The sequence below is a fragment of the Myxocyprinus asiaticus genome, chromosome 43 (genome assembly GCF_019703515.2).
Source record: "Myxocyprinus asiaticus isolate MX2 ecotype Aquarium Trade chromosome 43, UBuf_Myxa_2, whole genome shotgun sequence".
Lineage (NCBI taxonomy): Eukaryota > Metazoa > Chordata > Actinopteri > Cypriniformes > Catostomidae > Myxocyprinus > Myxocyprinus asiaticus.
Window position 1 is genome coordinate 415,537 of NC_059386.1, and position 27,360 is coordinate 442,896.

The 27,360-nt window shown below is 38.9% G+C and overlaps 2 protein-coding genes across 4 annotated transcripts in view; one reads left to right on the top strand and one right to left on the bottom strand.

Moving 5' to 3' along the window:
- Nucleotides 1-10,579, top strand: part of LOC127433370 (lamin-B1-like) — a 66,919-nt gene extending 56,340 nt beyond the window's left edge. For both annotated transcript variants that reach the window (XM_051685221.1, XM_051685222.1), the window contains 3 exons: nucleotides 8,803-8,922; nucleotides 9,279-9,374; nucleotides 9,467-10,579. In XM_051685221.1, coding sequence (XP_051541181.1) covers nucleotides 8,803-8,922; nucleotides 9,279-9,374; nucleotides 9,467-9,508 — 258 coding nt within the window. In that variant the 3' untranslated portion in view covers nucleotides 9,509-10,579. The remainder of the gene's footprint in view (nucleotides 1-8,802; nucleotides 8,923-9,278; nucleotides 9,375-9,466) is intronic.
- Nucleotides 10,580-20,672: 10,093 nt separating this feature from the next.
- LOC127433376 (protein PRRC1-like) overlaps nucleotides 20,673-27,360 on the bottom strand; it is a 49,888-nt gene continuing 43,200 nt past the window's right edge. For both annotated transcript variants that reach the window (XM_051685232.1, XM_051685233.1), the window contains 2 exons: nucleotides 23,761-23,863; nucleotides 20,673-22,298 (listed from right to left, as the gene is read on the bottom strand). In XM_051685232.1, coding sequence (XP_051541192.1) covers nucleotides 22,089-22,298; nucleotides 23,761-23,863 — 313 coding nt within the window. In that variant the 3' untranslated portion in view covers nucleotides 20,673-22,088. The remainder of the gene's footprint in view (nucleotides 22,299-23,760; nucleotides 23,864-27,360) is intronic.

The following is a 27,360-nucleotide window of genomic DNA, read 5'->3' on the forward strand; positions in this document are numbered from 1 at the left end:
GGGAATGGTTTTTTGTGTTTTCCAGTCCTGAAATCTGAAGTCATGGATATTTCTATAGTAAATATGTTGTTTCTACTTATGCTCTGCTCTACACAAGCTCCAACCAAGAGAAATATTTTAGAGTCTCTTCTCAAGCCAGTTTGTTTGAAATGGTTCAGAAATTGATCTGAATGATTTGTTGGCAATTCAGTCTGAATCAAATTTGATTCTTAATCACTTTCAAGATATCATAAGTGTAGGGCTTTACTGGTTGTTTAGATCAGTGTTACTATCAGAAATAATAATTATTTCTATAGTTATTAATCAATATTTAAATTAATTAATTGGATCTAACTCATTAAAACCTCATATGGGACTCCAGTAAATGTAGTGTGCTACGTTTAGGAGCAAGTTTGGTTATTAGCAATAATTAATAGTTATCAAAGGTAATTATTATTAAAATCAATAGAACATTGATGAGAATCAATGTTAGCTTTTTTTTTAAATCCTTTAAATCAACAGTTATCAAAGGTAATCGTTAATTGTTAACATCAATGAAACATTAATTAAAATTAACACTAGCTTATTGATCATTCAAATTAAATCAAAGATAATTATCAATTATCAAAAATCAATAGAATATTAATAAGGATTAACATTGACGGGGCACCACCCTGGAATCAGGGACTAATAACCGAATATTAAAACAGTCTGAATATTAGATTGTTTTCTTAGGAAAATCGACATCCGAAGAATATCGATTTTCAGGAAAAAAAAACAATGAATGAAGGTTTGAATCCGAGCACTGACATCCTGTCAGCATGACACAGGCGTATGCAAAACAAACCAAAACACTTCTCTTTGTAATATAAACAAAGTTTATTTATGCAGTAATATCAATTAATAATTAATACAATGCAGTCAATAAACTTCCGACTTACAACTACAAATAAACAGTGATATGATTAGATATGGAAATAAAAATAATCCTATAACACATAAGTTGTGTGTGTGACAGTGTGTGTGTGTGTGTGTGTGTGTGTGTGTGTGTGTGTCAGTGTGGTTAGTGAGAGAGAGAGAGATAGAGAGAGATTATTATGTGACAGCCCGAAAGCTGATTTCGCGATAGCTGGATATAAAGCAGCCATGTTCATCACTCAGAGACGCGGTTTTACGAGCGGGACTCGTAAAAGTCCTGCGTTATTTGACTCTAATGGATGAACTCAGTTTCTGTCTCACCCGCAATGGCGAAAATGCACAACAATCCAATTTGGTTGGACCACAATACAGCAAAACAAATTCGTGATGATTAATACCCTGAGTATTAATAATGAGCGGACATGGCGGTCCGTAAACTGTACAAGCAAAAAACCTTGAAACACAAGAATAACAAACTATAATATTCTATCTCTGCCCAGACGTAACCTCTTACTTGAATCGCATGAGGACACAGGTAGAATGTGTTTTCCTCCGTCCTTTAACTTTGACCCGGTTCCTTGAGGCTCGGGTGATGACAGGAGGCCGTTTCCTCGCGCTGTCGGTGGGCGGTACGGCTGTTGATTCTCAGAGGGCGGTACGGCTGTTGATTCACGGCGGGATGGCGGAGAACTCAGAAATGTTGACTTGATTGAAGATGGAAGAGAAATCTTTAATCTCTTCACTTCTGTAGGCCAACGGATGAAGATGCGAATTGCTCAGCGGTCTCCTTCGGATCCATCAGAGTGTTCGGTTGAACACAGAGTAATCTCAACTCGTGCAGCGAGATGGAGATTGTATGGCTACAGTTTCAAGTCGGACATTACTTCCTTATGCCACGAGGCTGCACCGGAGAGCAGCAAAAAGCTACGTCCGTATTCGGTGAACGAAGTCGCTGGAAGCAACTCTGGAAGCATTTCAGAATTATTTGAAGTCCTGATGATGTCATGTTTGAGGGACATTCTGTGGTGTGCCTCATCCAATAGGAGTTGAGCGCTCGATCCTTTAGTGAGCAAGGCTTCATGGATCTGTAGTCTGTTTTGGACTCCCTTTGTTTGATTTTGGCGCGATTTTTATCAGTAAAATTTACGACTTAGAAGGTGGGGGCTTGAGTTATGTTTTTATGACTGTTAGGCCTGCCTTTGTCTTCTATCTGAACACATGAGGCCCAACATTCCCCCCTTTGTTCTGAAGAGTTGGTTGTTGTCCAGCATCTTTAGAGCAACTGAAGGGCCGAACAGTTCTTGTCAGTTCACAGTAACCTGTGGGTTACGCCATCCATGTATTCCTGATAGGAAAGAGAAATGGTTGCACAGTCCATACAGTTCATTAGAGTTCACAGAGGTTTTATCGTCTGGACAGAGAGTGAGGCACATCTGGGCATAGAACTTCTAGCTAATTCTAAAACTACATTCATCACACATAAACATTTCAAGTTATTGGAAGGCACAGCATTAACCATAACACAATCCTTTGTTGTTCTTTGGTCATAACACAATCAAAGTAGAACCTGACATTGGTTACTAGAAACAAAATGTTAGAAGAAAGGAGGGTTAAAGGTTAAAAGGCTTATCCTTGGAAATGATGGGGTTAACCTGTGGGATGGGCTCAGACTGGCGTGTAAAACGCGGCTGTATGAGAAGTGAGTCCAGTCTGGTCTGTAGGTGTTGAATGTACCTGTACATGGCGTGTGCAATAATTGCGATGGGCCAACCACTAAGGAGGAGCCAGAGGGCAACCAAACTGATAGGGTGTTCTCGGTAAGATCTGCTTATGTGACTATGAAATATAGTGGTCAAGCCAGTCGGTTTGAGACTGAACTTCACTAATTCCATCCCTTCAGCCTGAAGCAGCTGTTGAAGGGTGTCATCAACGGTGAGGCTGTGACCTCTAAATGCATCCATTATCTCAATTTCTGCGTCACGTTTGTCGACTTTGAGATGATGGAGGACAATATTGTCAATGTGCACGATGGCTCCTTGGGGAACCATTAAGAACACTGTTTGGTTTGGTAGCCTTAGTTTAGTGGCCTTAGCTTAGTGGTTGTATCATGGCAGTCGTATGACTTCGGTGGCTGGTGTGTTAACGAGCCAGCGACTGCCTGCTCGCTCTACCTTTGTCTCTGTTCCTTCATCTTTGATGGACATGCTATCATGACACTTGTTCATGGAATTCGGCTCTTTGGCCGCAGAGGTAGTTAGTCACCTCTCTAATAAAGGGGTTGCGTTTTGACAAACCCAATGAATGTACTTTTTCTTGGTACACATGTTTAGGTTAGAGATAAGGTAGAGCGAGGGGTCCTCATGATGGTAGGTGAGTGTTGGTGGTGTTTTGAGGTGAATGTGTACATTACCTCTCTGAAAACCAACATTAAATACAGATTTTAGTCTATATATATTCTGCCTATGACAGTAGATTGAGGATAAATCCTATTTTGAGGTTCTGAGGATTTACATGGATTGGAATTTCAATGCCAAAACTATATGCCATGTGTATCTGTGAAGGTTGCACAATGGAGGTAGTAGCAGATTTAAGGATTTGTTCGAAAAGGTCTAGGGATACCAGGTAAGCTGGAATCCTTCCATCACTCAGACTGTTGACTGAGGAGCTAATTTCCCTGAGGTCCTGCATTAGATCTCTAACGATACACGCATAAGTTGTTTTCTCTGACAAAATCCCTAAAGTGTGCAAAGTGTTATTGATGAGAACGGATTGCAAATTTACAGTGACTATAGTACCCTGAAGGGTTTTACCCAGGCCCTGTAATTGTTCTTATTGGAGTCGTCGTCTCTGCTGGATTTTTGGACGATGGCGACGTGTGCATCTGAAGCTGGTGAACTGTTTTCTGGACCAAGTGGTCTCTGTATGTCAACCTGAGCCCACGTGTCCATGACGGCAGTCAATGAGCGGAGCAAATCGGTTCAGTAGGTCCTGGCCAACTAACGGTGGTTCTGTATTAATGGGACAATGTAAACAGGGTCCCTTGAAAGGTGTCAATCCAGGCCCGTTTTGTGATAGACGACCTATCTTGCGTGTAGCTTGTGACGCTTACGTTGCAGGTCTCTGTCTATAACGGTTTGCCAAGGGAGAGCTTTGCTCTAGCCACCTCTGCGAAGGTGTTGGAACCCATTAGACTATTTCGGAACCGGTGTTGAGTAGTGTGTGGGAGTTGAATGACCCATGTGTCAGGTGTTGCCCTTATGGTACAGATCGCCCAAGAAGGTCAGAAAAGAGGGTGTGGCATGTTAGGAGTGACTGTTTTGGGGAGCAACTTGGGCACTGTTCCCCTTTTCCCGACCTACAAAGTAAACTTTGGCGTTAACGGGTGGGGGTACATCGTCTAGTCATACTAACGGGGTTTCAGTGCCGTGTTCCTTTGAGGAGGTCGACGGACCTGGTGAACAACGGAGCACGTCAAGCTTAGTTACTAACTCAGTCAAGCGTCTCCTAATATCCTCCATTTCATCTCTCAAATCTTGTTCTCTGAGGGGATTTGAAACCTTTCCTACCCACTCACCTTCTTTTTTGGGTTTTCGTTCGAAACATGCATTTCCTTTCGGCCGGCGAACGTTTTGTTGTTTAGGCCTGCCGTGACCCTGGGGGTGTGTCTGGTTACCACCCCCCTGGTTCTGTTGCTTACCCTGCTGGCGGGGTGATCGGCGCCTCTGGGGTCCGGTTCTAGCATTCACCTTAACGCGAGGCATTTCGTTGCCTTCAAGCGCTAGGTCTGCATATGAGGCTTGGATCCCCAGGGCTCTGGCGTCGCCTTCGTTCCCTCGGGCAGGGCGCACGCGTGTCTCCCATGCCAGTTGCGTGTACTTTCTGATTTCCTGCATGGTGGGGTTGCCCATTCTGCAGTGCATCATGACGTCATATCGCACGCACTCGTGGAGGTTGTGAAGGAAAAGAGACTTGAAAGCTCGTTCCTCCTCCAGACCTGGTGCATTACTTCCTTGGAAGTACGTGGTTCTCAGGTGTCTATAATACTCACGCGGAGGCTCGTGCCTCTTCTGGGAGATGGCGAAAGCAGCTATGGTAGTGGAGGCTTCGTCGATATACAGCGAATACTCCTTGCGTAGGGCTTTACACAGAGCTGAGTAGCGGTTTCGTGTACCAGTCGGTAGCGTTTCCATGAACGCATGGACACTCCTTACCGTGGTCTTCCATATGAGCTTGAGTTTTTCGCGCGACGAAGCGTAAGGCAAATCAATCAGGCAGTGCTCAATTTCCCTAAGATAATTGTCGATGTTTGAATCTCGATTACTTGGGTCAAAGCGTTCTATGTCCCCTGCGAGGGACTCGAGTTGTCGGATGCGCAAGCGTTGGTGTCGGTATGACCACGGGTCGTCCGAGTCATCCGAAACATCATAGTCACTCGGATCTCTATAGCGATGAGGACGACTTCCTCCCCTTCGTGGTGGGGAAGGAGTCCAGTCGACGCGTGGGGGTGGACCCCGGGTTGTGTACAGCTCCCTGGCTAATGGGATCTTTGAGCTGCTTACACCACTCTGGGCTTGAAAATAATTGTCCCCCCTTCGTGGTGTGGAATCAGTCGGTTTGAAACGCACGGTGTCGTGACTGAAAAATGACTGAGGAGGGCAACTATAAGGAGGGGCACCTGCATCCAACCAGCGGGCCGCTGGAGGATTTTGAAAGGTGTCTTGGAGGACGAAGTCAGAGACTGTACCACTAGGGGCAGCTCGGCTCCTAGCGTGTGTTCCTGGGTTTCTCAGGGGCACATTTCTACGCGTATCGCTAAAAAGGGAGCCCTCTTCTATGTCAGATGTCGTGCGGTGCGTTTCAGCTGCACTTACCTGATCTGACTCTTAGCTGGGCAGCTTGAAGCTGCCTGCGCAGGGCTTCGTTTTCCTCCTGCATCCGGGCATTATCTTCTTGTGCCTGGACTTTCTCAGCTTGAGTGCACCTAATTTCTTGGTGCAGGCTGAGATTTTCCCTCTGGACCGCATGATAGCTGCTCTGCAGCTGTGCGAGCTGGGCCTGGTGCTCGGCGGTTTGCAGTTGGGTTTTGCGGTGATGAAGAAGGAACATTTGGCCCACAAGGTCCAGGATTGTGCGCATTGGCTTCCCGACCGGGTTGTTGACATAATCAACTAGTTCCTGCAATGCTTCATCACAACGACTAATTGTAGCCGTTAAGGTTATTTCTCTCCTCTATGGAGAGACGGAGGACAGCAGCAACTACATCTTGCAGTGCTGGGTCGACTAACCTCTGTGGAGCTTCAACTCCAGTCACACAGGGCGATTGGTGACTCATTTTACTGGGGCCGTAAAAATTCTTGTGATAGTGACTCTGACAGCTTGTTGTTTTAAGTTGATCTAATGCTAACACGAAAGCACAGGTGAGAGGCTTCGACCTGTGGCTTACGGTCTACTGTTATGTAATGTGCAAATTTCACTGCGTTCTCTCTTTGGTGGACGTCAATGAAGTGACTTGGCACCTCTCTGTAACATTTAGATGAAAGCGTTAGAAGTTAAATAACAACAACAGCAGGTTTTAAGCAGACTATAGTAAATTTACCAACCCCTAATTCACTCTTAAGAGCACTTTCACACCACACTGGCTTATGTTTGGCAAGTTTTGAGAAGTAAATTGTCAAACAGAACCAAACTTTGAAGTAAAGATTTCAAGTTATTACTTTGGATTCTTATGCATACACACTGTGACAGAACTGGCACGTAGGATGCCTCACACGGGGCACCAGTTATTAGTGTAGGGCTTTACTGGTTGTTTAGATCAGTGTTACTATCAGAAATAATTAATAATTATTTCTGTAGTTATTAATCAATATTTAAATTGATTAATTGGATTTAACTCATTAAAACCTCATATGGGGCTCCAGTAAATGTAGTGTGCTACATTTAGGAGCAAGTTTGGTTATTAGCAATAATTAATAGTTATCAAAGATAATTATTAATTATTAAAATCAATAGAACATTGAGAATCAATGTTACCTTTTTTTTTAAATCCTTTAAATCAACAGTTATCAAAGGTAATCGTTAATTGTTAACATCGATGAAACATTAATTAAAATTAACACTAGCTTATTGATCATTCAAATTCAATCAAAGATAATTATCAATTATCAAAAATCAATAGAATATTAATAAGGATTAACATTGACGGGGCACCACCCTGGAATCAGGGACTAATAACCAGATAGTAAAACAGTCTCAATATTAGATTGTTTTCTTAGGAAAATCGACATCCGAAGAATATCGATTTTCGGGAAAAAAAACAATGAAAGAAGGTTTGAATCCGAGCACTGACATCCCGTCAGCATGACACAGGCGTATGCAAAACAAACCAAAACACTTCTCTTTGTAATATAAACAAAGTTTATTTATGCAGTAATATCAATTAATAATTAATACAATGCAGTCAATAAACTTCCGACTTACAACTACAAACTAAACAGTGATATGATTAGATATGGAAATCAAAATAATCCTATAACACATAAGGTGTGTGTGTGTCAGTGTGGTTAGTGAGAGAGAGAGAGAGAGATTATTAAGTGACAGCCCGAAAGCTGATTTCGCGATAGCTGGAGATAAAGCAGCCGTGTTCATCACTCAGAGACGCGGTTTTACGAGCGGGACTCGTAAAAGTCCTGTGTTATTTGACTCTAATGGATGAACTCAGTTTCTGTCTCACCCGCAATGGCGAAAATGTACAACAATCCAATTTGGTTGGACCACAATACAGCAAAACAAATTTGTGATGATTAATACCCTGAGTATTAATAATGAGCAGACATGGCGGTCTGTAAACTGTACAAGCAAAAACCTTGAAACACAAGAATAACACACTATAATATTCTATCTCTGCCCAGACATAACCTCTTACTTGAATCACATGAGGACACAGGTAGAATGTGTTTTCCTCCGTCCTTTAACTTTGACCCGGTTTCTTGAGGCTCGTGTGATGACGAGAGGACGTTTCCTCGCGCTGTCGGCGGGCGGTACGGCTGTTGATTCTCAGAGGGCGGTACGGCTGTTGATTCTCGGCGGGCTGGCGGAGAACTCAGAAATGTCGACTTGATTGAAGATGGAAGAGAAATCTTTAATCTCTTCACTTCTGTAGGCCAACGGATGAAGATGCGAATTGCTCGGCGGTCTCCTTCGGATCTGTTAGAGTGTTCGGTTGAACACAGAGTAATCTCAACTCGTCCAGCGAGATGGAGATTGTATGGCTACAGTTTCAAGTCGGACATTACTTCCTTATGCCACGAGGTTGCACCGGAGAGCAGCAAAAAGCTACGTCCGTATTCGGTGAACGAAGTCGCTGGAAGCAACTCTGGAAGCATTTCAGAATTATTTGAACTCCTGATGATGTCATGTTTGAGGGACATTCTGTGGTGTGCCTCATCCAATAGGAGTTGAGCGCTCGATCCTTTAGTGAGCAAGGCTTCATGGATCTGTAGTCTGTTTTGGACTCCCTTTGTTTGATTTTGGCGCGAATTTTATCAGTAAAATTTACGACTTAGAAGGTGGGGGCTTGAGTTAGGTTTTTATGACTGTTAGGCCTGCCTTTGTCTTCTATCTGAACACATGAGGCCCAACATAAGTCATGGAAATGAATTGGTCAAAAAGGATTGAACCCCGACTGCAGGTCTTGTACAAGTGCCGTAAGTTCATCCAGTGGTGGAAGTGTAGAAGTTGTTCCACTTAATGTTTCTGGAGCTTTAAATGAAGAGATTTGTTCAGTTTAACATTATGACCTGACCTCCTTTACACATGTAATTGTAGCACTTCACACAGTCTCTATGTAATCAGAATGGAATGATTAACTCATCACTGGTGCTTTTATTGATTGATTGATTTGATCAGATCTGGGCGTGTAATGCGGGCGTGAGCTCCAGTCCTCCCACTGATCTGATCTGGAAGAACCAAAACGCGTGGGGAACCGGAGAGAACATTAAAGTAATTCTCATGAGTCCAGATGGAGAGGTGAGATGCCACCATCACTACAAACACAATTATTTGATTCTGGAAGACCTGAAGATTTACTTCAGATTTGATAGAGAATGTAATAGTCATACCATAATGGCACACTTGCAAATGGACTCTTATTTACTTAATACATTGGAATAACATACACAGATAAATCATTCACAACGGCCACTCTTCACCATCCAAATACATTTTTTGAATGTCCTGTTCCACTCAGAAATGTGTCAAAGTAAAATGGGTTGTAAATGGCATTTCATGTAGACTTCAAACGCACAAGTGTTCTGTGTCAGATTACTTGCATTGCAGAGATTGTCCAGCACTACATCTGTTCTGACATATGATTGTTCTTGCAGGAAGTGGCCATGAGGAGTACAGTGTTCAAGACTGCAGTGGAGGAGGAAGATGAACAGGAAGCTGAAGTCATTGAGGAGCATCTCTTTCACCAGCAGGTCTCACAGATCAGCTTCATCCATTATAGTTGAATGATGAATGTGTGTTGACGTGGATAAATAACTTCATGTTTTGCTGTGTGTTTATGCAGGGTGATCCCCATGCTGCTAAGAGAGGATGTTCTGTCATGTGATCCACACTACAGCCAATCAGAGCTGCTGCTCAACTCCCTGTTTTTCTCAACTATTTTCTGAGTGAAGATCTTTTCTGTTCGTCTCTGTTTTTAGCTTTTTCATTTCATTTGAATTTATTGTATTGTAAAATTGGATGAACCAAATATTTTTTCTTTTCCTGTATAAATTAGTTCTCTGAGAGTGAAACCCTTTTATAGACTCATTCACGTCAGGTTCTGTGACTAACCTTTTTTTTTTTTTTTATCATGTTTCTATTTTATAAGATGACATTTTTAGGTCTCTTTATAGACCAGTTTTTGTAGTTGGCTAATAATGGCTAATAGTTTTTAGTAAAAAATTAACTTTGCATGGTAGTTTGGAAATATTAGTGTGTTATTTTATTTAAAGCAGCTGTTTGTAAATAATTACATGATCTCACACTGAACCCAAAACATCTCTTCAGCAGTACGTGGTGACAGACGGACCGAGACCTTACAAACGAACATTTCCAACATATGGGACGTGATTGTCTTGGTCACATGTGTTAGGAAATATAGCCAATTGTTTGAAGAAGTTACTTTATTGTTAAACCCAGTGTTGTGTTTTTCTGAAGTTTCAGGTGTAATATTGGGTGTGATTGTGGAATGTAAACACCAGCCAAATCTCAAACCGATGTCATTAATAGTAAAGAGAAGTTTTGGGTCTAAAACGTGCGTTTCTTTTCACTGTAGTGAATGTCTCCTCCACAGACTTGCACAGAATGCATTGTTCAAGCCATTGAAAACACTGCCAGCCATTATGATCATTTGTCTCTGATGGTTTGAGCCATCACAGAAAGCTAATAAACCTCATCGAGATTCAGTACTGTATCTTGTTTTTATATGTATATATATATGATATGGACTAACGTATCAGTGGATTGCTGAAATTTTACTGTTTTTGTCTCTACTGTCTAACAAACACTAGCCTTATGCATATGTTTGATTATAAATTAACCTCTTATTTTAAGAATTGTGGATTGTCACTCGCATGCTTATTTTGCTGCAACCTTTATATTTGCAATGATCAAATAAAGGACTGATTTAATGGTATTTTCAGTGTTTTTCATTATCCGTAAAATGTTTGATTTATTCATTGACAGCTTTACCCCAAAGTGACTTAAAATGAGGACTGTAAAGGTACAGTAGTGATGGGAGAAACTAAGCTTTCCAAAACTTGCAAAAGTGAATCATTTTGCAAAGCATCCCCCCCACACTGAGTAGAGTAGAGCCCCTGCAGCAGGGCGCCCAGCTAACACACCACGTACTAGTTATGTAATTTTATGACTTACTGGCAACATGACTGTAATGTCCCAGGCCCGTAATTTCACCATGTTTCATGTAATACCTCGAAACAAATTGCGTTTGTTAAAGTTTTTGTTGTTGCTGTAGCAGTTGCATAACACCAAGTTTTGTACATCTGTATGTTTGGAAGAGGACAGTTAAATTGAACAAAAAGGGATAATATGAAATAAAATGTTAATAGTAATGCATTTCATGCATCCTTTGTTTTGTATCTGTTTGCTTTACAGTCTCAGATGATTATTTGGACATTACATTTTTGAATCCTCTGCTACAAAATACAAACCACAATTTGGGAGCGCGACATGTCAAATTCCTATGCTATGTGGCGGTCCTATGGATAAAGACAACACACAAACTTATATTAAACTTCATGAAAACACTTTTAGACCAGGATACACCATTTCTAAATCAAACAGGCTTCTTAAAGATTGCAATATTTAATACTTGATGTGATCCACATAATAGTTTGCTACAGTTGTGTAATGCTTTGTAGTAACTTGTAAAATGCTCAACTCGCAAAAATGGCCTACTTAACCCCCTATTATCTGGCCTAAATTTAGGCAGTGTATATGATCTGCACATGTAAGAGTGCCCACTGACAATTTTGTGCATTCCCCCACACATTAATGGTTAAAGAGTATAAAGATTTGACTCACATTTAGAAGATGCAGGGGCCATCACACCAACAAATAGTAAATAAGACAAAAGTGTACAACTATCAAAGTCCTTCGAGGTATTATATCCATAGGTGATTCACAAATATAAAGAATTCTATTTTTGGTTTCATACACTTTAAATAGCTTTACATTGGATTGGGCCAATAACCAAATTAAATTATTGACCCATCAACTAATGGGTAAACGGGTATTTGCACATCACCTGTGAGTGAGGTTCATACTATGTATTCAAAAAGGTTAAATAAATAGTTCACCCTAAACTGAAAATTGCAGTTTACTTAACCTCATTTCATACAGAACCCATATTAGTTTTTTCTTCCATAAAACACAAAATGAGCTGTTAGTCAGAGCTTCCAAGATTATATTTACCTTATTATGAGAGTGGGTAGTGCTTTATACCACCAAACTACAAAATAAAAAAAGGGAGAAAAACACACCATAAAAGTATAAGATAGTCATATAACTTGGATGGTAAATGCCAGTTCTCCTGAAGCCATTGCTTAATTAGAGAAACAGATCAAAATGTAATTCTTGTTCTCTGAATATGATCCCCTCTCCCAAAATGACAGAAAGCTACAACAGTGGAAGAGATTATCAGGTAATGATGACTTGGCTTGGAATATAAAGCACAACACATATATGCTGAATCAGAACCCCAGAGATTCTCTGAATTCTGCAATGTCATTTGCATTGAATTAATGCGATGACGGAACAACACGTGGGTGAGTACATGACCATTTTCATTTTTGGTATGATTGTGCAATATGTACCATTATCTCCCAGCACAGTGTAGAAAAACACAAAATAAATCAGTATTGTAATGTAATACAATTGTAATGTCAGCATTGGTGCATGTATGGAAATGACACATAAAAAATCTGGAAGTCATTATAGAGGTCAGACGACAATAATGCCAATGACACAGAAGCGAAACATCTCCTGTAAAAAGAAGATAGGAGGCAGGTAAGTATGTTTTGCTTGACTGGCCAACTGTTAATCATTAATTATCCCGCTATGATGCACATGAAAAACAGATTTGAGTTCAAATTCTATTTGCTTATTTGTAGATGTAAAATGATACAAGAGAGCAAGAGCACAAAAGTAGTAAAAATTACAGTACCCCAATGACCAGTGAAATTATGTATGCCCCGATGTGGTACCATTACTCAGAAATATTTGACAGATGAATACTATGATTCCAAGAGACACTTTAGTCCATTAAATAATTTCTTGTATTTTCTATAAAACTCCATGCTGTGTAAATCAAAACTGGTAAATATTAAGATATTATGATTATAAAAATAACAGATTACATTCTAGCAAGCCATAATGAGGCACTGCTCAATCCTCTGGCTGCATTCACACTGCAAGGCTTAATTTAATGAACAGAAAACGCTTAGTGACAATACACTTTCAAATATAACTAAGGTTTTTTTTTTTTTTTTTTAACAAACTTTTGGCCATATTAAAATTTCTTTTTTTTTTTTTTTTTGGCCCACTTGTTTACTTAAAACTAGGGCTGTCAAATTATTATTTGTAGTTAATTTAATTGGAAAAAAAACAAAAACAAAAAACATGAAAAATCCTATAGAATAATAATAATAAGAAGAAGAAGAATAACAATATCAAATAATATGCGTTATTACACGGCGCTGTGAAATACTCGATTCTGATTGGTCAATCGATACAAGCAGGCTGTGGCGCGAAATCTGAACTGCTGGAGCCTGATGTCTTGAGACTCGAGGCATCCTCTGACTAAGAGAGAGTACAATTCTGCTTTTTCCGACTATTATATTTGTTGTTTTGGTCAGAAAACTTATACAATTTGTTAAATTAGTTCCATAATAACGTTCTCTTTTTATATTATCTACTTTTTTCTCTACATAGTTACCGAGTTGATTCAATAATCAAGGTGAGTATACCGTTACTGTATAGGAAATCGCCCTCTATATCCTTATTCACTGTTCCCTACATTTATATTAAATATATGAGGTACTAAACCAACAATGTTTGTCGATTCACGTTGAACATCCTCCCCTCACAAATCGTAAATACACTTTAATATACACTTCAATAAATAAATACAATGACACTTTTTATTATAAAGTAATGAAATACTTCCGATTTAAATGTTTCTTGCAAAAAAAAAAAAAAAAATTAATTAATCAGAAAACGCATATACTTAACTGCAAAGCCGCTGCTGCAAACTTTATTTGTAAATGCATCAGTAACAATGCGCAGAGATGATGCAAAGGGAGCAAGTACATAATACAGCAGTCTATAGATAATGAAAAAAATAAAAGGAATCTGTATAAAACTAATTTTAAAATACATTTATAAAGAGTTTGTTATTGTATTGTAAATGTCATTGTAAAACTCTTAATTCATAGACTATTAAGAACTAAGGGTATTCAGACTTTTGAACAGGGGTAATTTCATTTTTTTCTGTGTTGCCATGTTTTGTTTTATAATTGTGCCACTTTGATATAACCTACAGTTGAATATGAATCCCATAAGAAATAAAAGAAATGTGTTTTGCCTGCTCACTCATGTTTTCTTTAAAAATGGTACATATATTACCAACTCTTCAAGGGTATGAAACTTTTGAGCACAACTGTATTTATGTTGCTATTTATTTGTATCTGACTTTTATTACCATATGCATATGCAAAACCGTATGCATGGTATTTGCTTTCAATCACCATTCATTCATTCATTCATTCATTCTATGAAAATTAGATTGAATGAAAGTAAATGGTAATTAATGCCAACACTCTAATTCTCCTTTTGTGTTCAATTATAATTTTCTATAGCATGCCACAAATCTGGTCATTAACATATTTAATAAGCCTGATGGCACTCTTTATACAAGAGCCTGATTGAGGTAACACAGTTTAACAGTAGTAGCATTTTAGAAATGTATTGTGAGGAATACAACTCTAATTTTGGAAACACATGGAGGTATTATCTTATAATATTTACAGAAATCATACACAATGAATAAGGAAAAGAGAGAACGTTCAAGGCAATATCTGAGATCCTGGAGAGCAGCCAAACGTGTTCTTGAAACTATAGCATAAAGTAACAGAATTAGATAGTCTGAGTGATCACACAGAACTAGTCACAGGGTGTCAGACTGACTCTGATGATACCTTAAGTTCTTTGGAGGACCATTTGTCCACTGAAGCATCATGCATATGGGAAGATAGTGACTGGGAGGGTGACTTTTGGAAGCAATGGACCTTGTGGAAAATAATGACATCACTGACCAGGAAAACAAAATGTCACTGGCAACAGATCTAACAACCTGGGTATTCCAGTTCAAAGTGAAAAACAATTGCTGTTGAAGATTCTTCAGCAACATGGCCACACATATCTTCCATCCTCTGCTCCTACTCTGCTGAAAACACCTAGGCATGTAGTGACAGTACAGAAATCTGGAATGGAATATTTACACTACCCACTGCATCAAAAGTTACTGGACTGCCTGGAGAAGTACCCTGTTGAAGAGCTACAGGACCATGACACAATTTATCTGTCATTCAACACTGATGGCCTACCATTGTTTAAGAGCTCAGGGAAAGTTATGTGGCCTGTCCTCTGTGCCATCCACCTGAATCCCATTTTTGTTATTCCTACAACATTAACTTGTGGAAACAAGCGGCCAAATGACCTGCATTTCTTGGACGATGTTGTAGCAGACCTCAAAGACCTCCTGTCTAGTGGCATTCAATGCAAAGGGAGAAAATACAGCGTAAATGTTCTCGTGTTCTGCATCGTCTGCGATGCTCCAGCAAAAGCCTTTGTCCGTGGCACAAAGCTGTGCTCTGGATATTATGGCTGCGATAAATGTGACCAAAAAGGCAAATGGTTTAATAAAGTCACCTTTCAGGACACCGAAAACCTTACTCCACACCGATGCATCATTCAGAAGCCAGTTTCAGCCGGAGCATCAAAACAACAGTACACCATTGGTCCAGCTATGCACTGATATGATCAAAAGCTTCCCAATTGATTATATGCATGCCCTGGGGGTGATGAAAAGGCTTCTTCTTAGTTGGACCAGTGGAGCAAGAGGAGTCAGGCTCTCCACCACCCAAAAACAAGAGGTAAGCAATAGGCTTCTTCAAATATGAAGTGAAATACTATTTTCATGACATTGTTTCATGTAAGAACAAGAATGTTTAATTCAATGTACATACATATATTCTGGGAGGAACAATAGGTAATATTTTAATAACATTAACATTGCTTTTCTTTTCCTTAGCATGTACTATATTGTGGAATTTACATAGGAGTCATCAGTTGGCATTGAAGCCCAGTGTTGGGTCTATGAAGTTGAAGGGGTATAACCATCCACAAATCCAACCCACATCAACAATATAATCTTGATCAAAATGGTTTAAATTGACTTAAGAAATTAATTCAATTAGCCTCTGAAAAGGAGTTACTCTGTTAACAGTAATCGAAGCAAACCTTCCAACTCCACCCCAACTGCAACCATGTAATTTTTTGTATTAACAAATACAACAAATAAAGCACCATTGGTATAGGAAATACACATTGTCTGCAAATATCAGTAATTGTTTTTTTCTGTTACACACTCAAATAGCCAAAGTCCTCACAGAATCTTCGCCGTATTCCACCTGTGACCTATCATTTCCCCCTTCACATAATTTGCCTGAAGGTAGAATTGAATCAATGATGTAACTGAATAGTACTGTATGATGCCTTCAAATGTTAAAGTTAACAACTGTGTATTCATCTTGCTTGCAGATGTTGATGAACCTCCCAGATCTTCCTCAATGGAAGCAACAGAGGACACAAATGGTAAAAATAAAAATAAATGCAGTTTACTGAACTCGTAGAAGACAATCAATAAGTTTACTGAATTGAGCATACACACAAAAACACCCTTGGCCTATGTATTACAAGTTATTTGTATACTACAGATATGAAACAGATATGCACATACAACTTTTAATTCAAATGATTCATTATACATAGACCAAGGGTGTTGTTTTTGGCTCATCCAACTAGCTGCTGTTTTTGTGTGTGCACTCCCAAGATAAGAAACTGATTGTCTCCTTCAAGTTTAGTAAACTGCAAATATCAGTCCTAGCACAAGTGGTGTGTTGCAATGCAACACATTAACAGTGTTGCATTCTAATGTTTAAAGGGTCATATTATCTTCTTTATAAAGAAAACTTTCTTCCTCTTCCTCTTCCTCTTTTTTAATTTATTTTTTAATTTTATTTTTTTTCTTCAAACTTACTGGTTTTGAGGTAATATACAGGTGCATCTCAATAAATTAGAATATCGTGGCAAAGTTCATTTATTTCAGTTATTCAACTCAAATTGTGAAACTCGTGTATTAAATAAATTCAGTGCACACAGACTGAAGTAGTTTAAGTCTTTGGTTCTTTTAATTGTGATGATTTTGGCTCACATTTAACAAAAACCCACCAATTCACTATCTCAAAAAATTAGAATATGGTGACATGCCAATCAGCTAATCAACTCAAAACACCTGCAAAGTGTTCCTGAGCCTTCAAAATGGTCTCTCAGTTTGGTTCACTAGGCTACACAATCATGGGGAAGACTGCTGATCTGACAGCTGTCCAGAAGACAATCATTGACACCCTTCACAAGGAGGGTAAGCCACAAACATTCATTGCCAAAGAAGCTGGCTGTTCACAGAGTGCTGTATCCAAGCATGTTAACAGAAAGTTGAGTGGAAGTCAAAAGTGTGGAAGAAAAAGATGCACAACCAACCGAGAGAACTGCAGCCTTATGAGGACTGTCAAGCAAAATCGATTCAAGAATTTGGGTGAACTTCACAAGGAATGGACTGAGGCTGGTGTCAAGGCATCAAGAGCCACCACACACAGACATGTCAAGGAATTTGGCTACTGTTGTCGTATTCCTCTTGTTAAGCCACTCCTGAACCACAGACAACGTCAGAGGCGTCTTACCTGGGCTAAGGAGAAGAAGAACTGGACTGTTGCCCAGTGTTCCAAAGTCCTCTTCTCAGATGAGAGCAAGTTTTGTATTTCATTTGGAAACCAAGGTCCTAGAGTCTGGAGGAAGGGTGGAGAAGCTCATAGCCCAAGTTGCTTGAAGTCCAGTGTTAAGTTTCCACAGTCTGTGATGATTTGGGGTGCAATGTCATCTGCTGGTGTTGGTCCATTGTGTTTTTTGAAAACCAAAGTCACTGCACCCGGTTACCAAGAAATTTGAGCACGTCATGCTTCCTTCTGCTGACCAGCTCTTTAAAGTTGCTGATTTCATTTTCCAGCAGGATTTGGCACCTGCCCACACTGCCAAAAGCACCAAAAGTTGGTTAAATGACCATGGTGTTGGTGTGCTTGACTGGCCAGCAAACTCACCAGACCTGAACCCCATAGAGAATCTATGGGGTATTGTCGAGAGGAAAATGAGAAACAAGAGACCAAAAAATGCAGATGAGCTGAAGGCCACTGTCAAAGAAACCTGGGCTTCCATACCACCTCAGCAGTGCCACAAACTGATCACCTCCATGCCACGCCGAATTGAGGCAGTAATTAAAGCAAAAGGAGCCCCTACCAAGTATTGAGTACATATACAGTAAATGAACATACTTTCCAGAAGGCCAACAATTCACTAAAAATGTTTTTTTTATTGGTCTTATGATGTATTCTAATTTTTTGAGATAGTGAATTGGTGGGTTTTTGTTAAATGTGAGCCAAAATCATCACAATTAAAAGAACCAAAGACTTAAACTACTTCAGTCTGTGTGCATTGAATTTATTTAATACACGAGTTTCACAATTTGAGTTGAATTACTGAAATAAATGAACTTTTCTACGCAACATTCTAATTTATTGAGATGCACCTGTACAGTATGTTGTAATATGAAAACATACTGTAAAAACTAAAATGTAGTTAAGTCTATCTACTTGTACAACAGATCATTTTCTGATGTTACCTTTTCAGAGGAGAGATAACCTTGGGCAAGGTCTTCCAGGGATGCCTCAATGCCAAAAGAGCCATCACTGTATTTACCTCTTACCCTTAGGTTAAAGGAATAGTTCACCCAAAAATGATCATTCTTATCATTTACTCATCCTTAATGTAGTCTCAAACTTATGACTTGCTTTCTGCCCCAGAACACAAATTTTATGTTTTAATATTTTGATAGAGATATGATGTGAATATATCTTTATAATGCAAGTGAATGGTGACCAAACTTTCAAGCTCCAGAAAAGTACAGAAAAACACCATAATGGTAATCCACAGGTCTCCAGTGTCTTCTGAGGCAATATGATCAATTTTGGGTGAGAAATATACCAAAATGTAACTCCTTTTTCAAATCTTCTAAGCACAGTCATAATTTCATGTGACGCATGTATAAAATGCTAGGAAGTGTAATTGAAATTATGATCATTCTTAGAGACTATAATTGCAAGTAGTTACATTTTGGTTAGTTCTCACCCAAAATTTATCATGTTGCCTCAGAAGACATGGATTAAACCACTGGAGTCATACGGATGATCTTTAGGGCGCCTACACAGCAGAGTTTATGCTGCGTCAGAGAACACTGTGAATACATTGATTTCAATGGGGATGGTGCATCAGAAGGGTTTAGAGGGACAATGTGAGGGTTTGTGAAAGTGGCGCTACACCATGCCACCAAAAATTGAACATTCCAACATTTGCTGCAATGCACTCTGAGGTAGGCATCCATTGATCAATGTGAATCTTAGTGATCCAATTTGCTTAATGAAAGCTTGAATCCACACCCTCCACACAGAGAGCGCATTCCTATCCGTCAAATGCTTCTTATAGTGCAGTGACACATGTTGAATAATAGGAAGTCATTATCAGCTTATTTCAATCAGGGGCGAATCGTTTGGAGCATCCCTAAAAACTACCTATGAAAAGGTTTTTTGCATTCATATTTGACCTCAAAGCATAAGTTCATGCACCCCAGTTGTGAACAGCGTAGTGCCACTTATATATAGCCTATCGCACCACAAGGATCGAGGATGGAGGAATCATCCTGAGGACGCTTGAGTGAGGAAACCCTGGTGCATCATATGCGGAAGTCTTTTTGCTCAAAGCACCTGACGCACGTATAAATACTCCCCCTCTTTCATATCTGTCTCAATAGATTTGAGTCATGTTTTAGCTTTGCATTTTAAATAAACCATACGTTTCAGATATTTCATTAGCTTTATTGAGATTTATTAGGAATATTTTAATTAATCAACTTTAACAATATGAAGGCAGATCTCTTAAACACACTCAGTTGTGTGTGAAAATCCCAGGAGATCATCATGCCACGCTTCAAATCACTGAGATCACATTTTTTCCCCATTCTGATGGTTGATGTGAACATTAACTGAAGCTCCTGACCCGTATCTGCATGATTTTATGCACTGCACTGCTGCCACACGACTGGATGATTAGATAATTGCATGGATGATTGTTGGTGCCAGATGGGCTAATTTGAGTATTTCTGGGATTTTCACGCACAACAGTCTCTAGAATTTACTCCGAATGGTGCCAAAAACAAAAAACATTCAGTGAGCGGTAGTTCTGCGGATGGAAACTCTTTGTTGATGAGAGAGGTCTACAGAGAATGGCCAGACTGGTTTGAACTGACAAAGTCTACAGTAACTCAGATAACCGCTCTTTACAATTGTGGTGAGAAGAATATAATCTCAGAATGTTATTCTGAGATGCGGATTAGCGCTGTTTTGGTGGCACGAGGGGGACCTACACAATATTAGGCAGGTGGTTTTTATGGTGTGGCTGATCGGTGTATATGAACAGGACTGATGTTTTAAAGACAGTCAGTGGTTATGTTTCCATCCAAGTTATGAATTTAATTTATTCAATAAGAGAACAAAATCATCACTTTTGGGGAGCCATACATCAGTAGCCAATCATTTTCATGACATACTTTGTGTCTGGCTTTTCAAAAATGACCAGAGCAATATTAAAGATGCTATGTGATGATATAGATTATATATCTGTGTGAATTATGTATTCACATGACATTTTTGATGCACATACATATTCCTATACAAGTTCTACAGGAATATATTTTGTAACTGTGTTTCCATCGTCTTATATTTATATATATACATATATATTTATTCACCTAAAGCAAGCATATACATTTTTAATGCACATTTTATTTATGTAATATCCCAAAATTCATATAAAAATAAATGAAAAACTCAGCAATAGATATTTATAATGTGATCAAACACTAGTGAATCTGAAATGAACATGAGGTTGCTTATTGAACACTACACAGTTTAGGTTAAAATAAAACCACATACTTGAGAAGTCATATTATTAACATCACAGAAAAAGACAAACATTTTAAATATGCTTGAATTAGAAATCTGTAAAAGGAGAAAACTGTTGGGGCGAATAATTTCTAAAGCACACAAACACAAGAGAGGAACATGTTGCTTTAATAAAAATATATTTTACTTTTCTGCTGGTCAAAGGCACGTTTGTAAAACACCATAAAATCATCCACAGTTGTTCTGGAGAAATATTAAACATATAAAAGACAGCTGTAGATTTTGGAAAATATTCATGAACTCTTACGGTCCAGCACAGCTTTGTCTTCGACATCATGTGCTACACATCAGGTCACTCAGAGGTCATGCTCAGATCAGTGTGTTCTGTCACCCTGTGAAACATCTGATTTTGAGCTTTAACTTAGTTGATCTTTAAAACTGCTACACGGTCTATCTGAATTATTTAAACAGACTAAATGTTTCATGTAACAACATTCATAATAACTGGTTTGTGTGTATATGGATCAAAGATACTTCTACCAACAATCTGATTTAATTTGACCACAGTTAGTGCTGGCTAACATAGAAAAAAAAATCATACTGTTTGACACTGATAAGGCTATGAAGGAAATACAATAAAAAAATCAAAAGCCATTACTTCAAAATAATATCACAATGATAATAAATTTCGATGGTTCAATTTAAACACCTCCACATTCAAAAGGGTGATGGTATTTGTTTTTCTTTTCTTTTTAAATGTAAACACGTTATATGAGGCAAATCTAACACCGCATCCTAACCAGACACGTCTTCAGACTGAACGTGAAACTGTTGCGTGACTTTAATATACAGTTATGAGTGGGATTTTGGATTAATGAGAGTTCACAGTGGCCGATTGGCAAAAAGTCCTGTTGTTTGATGTGGTCACAAACTGATTAAGACAAAAACTCATATTTAAATGAAAGAGACCGATCTAATTACTTGCCTGGTTAGGACACAAGAGCTAACACTAACATTTGTTTTCAGTTTTACTCTATTTACTATTTACATTTACGGACTGCGCTTAAAGAAAAGGGAGGTTGTCAATTATTAACATCAATCAAACTCATATAATCAAGGGAAAAACTAATTTGATATTAGATTTAATCAATAATTTAAAAGATAAATCAATAGTTGTGTGTAAGTCTTCAATGTAACTTGGTTTATTTGAAGCCTGCTGCAGAAATAAACCAAACATTCCTTTTCATCAGCTGTCTGCTAGACAGTGTCCTGGTGCATTCACATAGTCCTGGCGGGCAGTCGCAGTTTATACATTCCAGCCAAAGCTTTAGCAGTGCAGTAGATCATCTGTCTGCGGGACACACCAGAGAAGGACTGATGCCAGTCTGTGCGGCTGATGTTTGGTACGTTTCTCTCCAGAACCTCCCCGACGGTCACCAGTAGACCAGACCAGTGCAGAGGATAGTCTGGAGGAGTCAGAGACTGAGCCTAGAGGAGACAAAAAGATGTTTGTTAGCTTTGAAATGCTAACAGATCTAGTGTTGAAAATGAAGACATTTTGTGTTTGTTAAACATTAGTGGAACATGTTCATTGTTAATAGGGCTGGGTATTGATACAGATTTCCCCATTTAATTCAATTCATTTGATTATATTTCACTTAGGGTGCTTTCACACTTGGTTTGATTGTTTGGACTGAACCAGAGTTAATTTCCTCCCGCTGCCCGCGCTGGTCTCTGTTCACATCATATTATTTGGGTCCGAACCGCGGTCTGATTGCTTCAACGCGAGTACAATTGGCAGCTGTTTACAACTGTAACTAGGTAACACGTAACTAGCATTTGGACGTGCATCAAAAGTGCTAGTATGAAAGCACCCTTATAATGTCAATTAATGAAATTCTCCCTCAGCTAATGCTGTTAATTATAAAGGGAGCTTCTAACTTGAAAAACTAAAGAAAAAAATCAAATGTGCAAAATTAATGTTTTTGTAATGTACCATTATTTTGGTCACATTGTAGCTTTTTTAAAATGTACAAATCCATTTATTACATCAATAAATATTATGCCTTGAAATTGCATATTTTATATTGTTACATGCATAATTTGTACTATTTACAAGCATTTACATTGATCTGTAGAACAAGTGCTAAAACGGTACCGTCTCTTTTAGCGGCAGTTTAACGAGTGTCTCATAGAAGTGTTTAGGTTGAGCGCATATTAACATATGGAGAGGCGTCGAATCACTTGTTTACTGCATCCGTGCTATGTATGATTAGAATTAGCTGCTGAACTTCTTCACTATACTACTCCATCACTGCTGAGTGAAATCTCAACATTTACCAGACAGTGGCCAATCCAGACATTTATAGTCACATAACGTGAAATCTGGTCACATTTGTGAGCGATATACTCATATTGTAGAGGGTTGTGCATAGAGTAAAAGATCAATCTTGGTATTTTAAGAATCAATATCAGGATTGTTCAAATTAATATCGCGATTAATCTGAAAATCAATATTTTTCCCAAGCCCTAAAAGTTGATTTTCAGAACTTCACCTGTGATTACTCAGATAGGACACCTGTATGAACTTGAGGGGAACTGACCACAACACCAGTTCATTCAAAGTCACTGAGCAAACATAACTCAGTAAAGTGAACATGAATTGAGAAATTTGAGAGACGCAGATCACACTTGCTTAATATTTTGTATTTAATTCAATGACGTTCAGATATTTTCAAATGATTATTAAGGGTCCAAATATTTTTACAGTCTCTGTATATACATATCAAATTGTCCCAATTTGACTTCAGCTGCAACAGTGTATGCAGATCCAGTCTGCCAAGGCCAAAACTACGAACTGCTCATATCCATTATAACATCTTAGATTAATTTCTGCTGCCTCATGTTCTTACTTTCTACTGCTGTGTACTAAAGCCAACAAGTGTTTTACCTGTTGAATGTGTTCCAGGGCCACAGGTGTTGCTTGAGTGAATGTTTCAATGTGAATGCCATTGCCAGGATCATCTAATATCACACAGCCGATATCATACCACCTGACAGAGTGAGCAGAGTGCACACATGGACGGTTATTTTCTTTTTAAGCCACTCATTATCAGCAAAGTTTAAAAAACTTTTAACACAGTGATTGAATGACAGATCAGTGGGTGGTGCTTCACTGCTCTCAAGAATGCATCAGGACAGTAATAAACACTAGTGCCCGACCGATATATCGGTATGCCGATATTAGCCTTTCACAGATATATCGGTATCGGCATATATGTTTACCGATATGCGCAGATTTGAAAACTTTTTTCAGAACATATAATGCAGAAAACAATGCTTTAGAATTGGCGTCATAATGTAGTTTGTCCAGCAGAGCGTGCTCCGACTCCACTGTTTACAGAGCTGTTTACAGAGGCGGCTCTGCAGACAGGGCGGAGTCAAGCAGTGTCTTCTCGGTAAGTTGCTAACTAGTTTGTGAAATACATACTGGAAAGTTAACAAAAAATAACCCCATCATTTTCCCTTTTCAATATAACTAATATAACATTAACCCTGTCCCTGACAACCATGTCACTCATGTCTGTTTGCTGTTAGCCAGCTATAGCTTGTCAGTGCAGTCAGTAATGTAGCAGATTGAAAGGTAAACATCAGAGCATCTTTTTGCAGCTCAGCAGACAACGATGCAGTGGTGGATTGTGTCCGAAGAGTGTTGATTTCACGCAACCTTGTTACCTAGTTGGTGAAACGCAATGCTGGAAAGTAAATAAAGTCCATATTTACTCTCCGTGACAACAAGCTTATAGCTAACTAGCTAAACACGTAGCTACTTTCATTGCTTGTCAGCTGAGTGGAAGCTAATGTGTAAACATGTATTCACCAAACTGTTTTGTTCAGGATTCACAGTTTGGTGCCCCCTTCAACCGAACAATTCCAGTCATTGCATTTATAAAATGTAAAATTTAAAAGTCTGGTTCTCCACCGTTGAAAGTTTCCCCTGAACTTGTTATAGCAGAATATGGTGTAACACCGCTTGACTCGGCAGGTGTAAATGCTTCTTGTGTTATAACCTGCCCCTAATTGACTGGCAGTATTAATATAGTCAACATTTGACTGATACTAAACAGTACTACTGATGTTTATTTAACTATTTATTTTAATTTTATTTATTCTTTATTTAAATGGTCAGCAACTGACTGATACTAAACATACAGTACTGATTTTTATTTAGCTATTATTTTAATTTATATACACTATCGGTCAAAAGTTTTGAAACACTTGACTGAAATGTTTCTCATGATCTTAAAAATCTTTTGATCTGAAGGCATATGCTTAAATGTTTGAAATTGGTTTTGTAGAAATAAATACAACTGTGCCACCATATTAATTTCATTATAAAACTAAAACTTAATAATAAAATAATTATAATAACCCTAACCCGGTGCAAAATCGGTGAAAAATCCACACAGAAAAGGTCTGTTTTAATTCCAGCTCAAAAATTTAATATATCGGCCACTATATCGGCAATCGGTGAATTTAAAATCGGTATCGGTTTAAAAAAATCCCATATCGGTCGGGCTCTAATAAACACCGTCCTGCTTTCCTAAGGAGCTGACAAACTATAACGGATAGCTCAAAAGGGGTGTTTTTAACAATGTGGCTTTAATACATGACATCTCTTTGCAGAATTGGACGAGGCATAAGGGATATAAATAGAAACAACTCACTTCCAGACTTACTACACACTCATGACAGAGATGACTGAACATCAAAATGTGAGTGGAGACAAAATCTATTTTGGGGCACTTTGCTGTATATAAGTCATAAAACAAAAGTATGAACGTGTGAAAAGTGAAGATGATAGTACGGTTTGTAAATCAATGATTGGGATATTTTGTTAAAACTGTTGAGAATGAAGTGAGAAAAGAGCAGACACTGCCACTAAAACCAGCACTGCTTTGAGACTTTACAACAATTCATAGATATTTATTCTTACAAGGAGTGCTTCAGGTTTAATAAAAGTTAAACTCTATTGAAACTATTTGCGGAATAATGCTGATTCCTCTTTTTCTAAAGAACAAAAATCATGTACAGTAAAGCACATAATTAAAGTAAACAGATCCAATTCACAAAACATTAAATACAAACTGTTTCAAAAGTACAGCCGCAATACTTAAAAATAACATAAGTGTTAACATTGGTGAGATAAAAATGCTTAATAAATTTGTCAGTGTACAGTTTGGTGTCAGTTGGTAACCCAGTTTGATGTCTTGATGGCATGCCAGTAAACCCTGTAGGTATAAATCCCATTAACTTTCACACAATGTAAAGGAAACCAAAAAGAGAGCGGACATGACAGAGTTTTTGGTTTTCATCATCGTCTCCTGTTTTTGAATAAGCCGTCATGTTATCCAGCCCATGATCAGATGTACGAAGAAGACGTGATGGAATATGTGTGTCTAACAAACAGCTGCTTCACGTTTGGCACATGAGTAGCAGAACTGCGGCAAACAAACTTGCTTGCTCCGGTCCAGTTATCGACTGCGGTCCGTTCTGACAAGTGATTCTGTTCTCGCCATGGTGTTTGGTGTTAAAGTCCGCTCAAATATCTGGGCTAGGAACAGCTGTCAAGACTGTATTTTACTTTGAATTCTCAGCTGTAATGTGAGCTCACGCATGAGGCAGCGCTGTGATTGGATGGAAGCGTTCCTTCTCATGAATCATTTGGATACATCAAATGATGTATTGGGGGGGGGGGGGGGCGGTCACGTGACACCATACAAGGAGCAGACGTGTGAGCGACGAGCTCTGCGCACTTTGCTGAATTTTCGATTATTCTCATGTTATAATCTGATGAAATTTTAAACACCCAGTTACACATCCTTTGTTGCAAAACATGGCAAAGTCGTCAAAATCCTCGGGCTCTGGAGACATTAAAAAACACTTACGGGTTCAGGATGAAAGCCCCGACAGGCCTACAGACCAGGGATTCGATTTGGATGGTACAGCAGGAGAGGAGATCCAGCGTCAGTTGTCCAACATGTCGATGATGTTGACGAAGGTTCTTGCTGACTTGGAGGATCTCGCTGTAATACGTCGATCGATTACGGCGATGGAAATAAAATTCTCTGAGTTAGGTACAAGAGTGACTGATGTTGAAAAACGAATCGATTTTCTGGAATCTTCAGAGAGGGAATTAACCGCTAATTCACCCACGACCAAAGTTGATTTGGAACATCTCCTTGAAATGCTTGAAGATCTTGAGAATAGAAGCCGCAGGAATAACATTCGAATTGTTGGAATTCCTGAACATGAGGAGGGCAGAGATATGGTGAAATTCCTAGACGAGCTTTTCCCGAGTCTGCTCGACATAACAGGCCACGAGCTGGAAATCGAGCGAGCTCACAGAGTCCCCGCTCACAGATCTGCAGAGGGAGATTCTGGCCAGATTTCTGAGATCATCCGATAAAGATCTTGTGTTGCACCAGGCGAGGAGCAAAGAGAAGCTTTCTTGGAAGAACCATAATATTTTCTTGTTCCCGGACTTTGC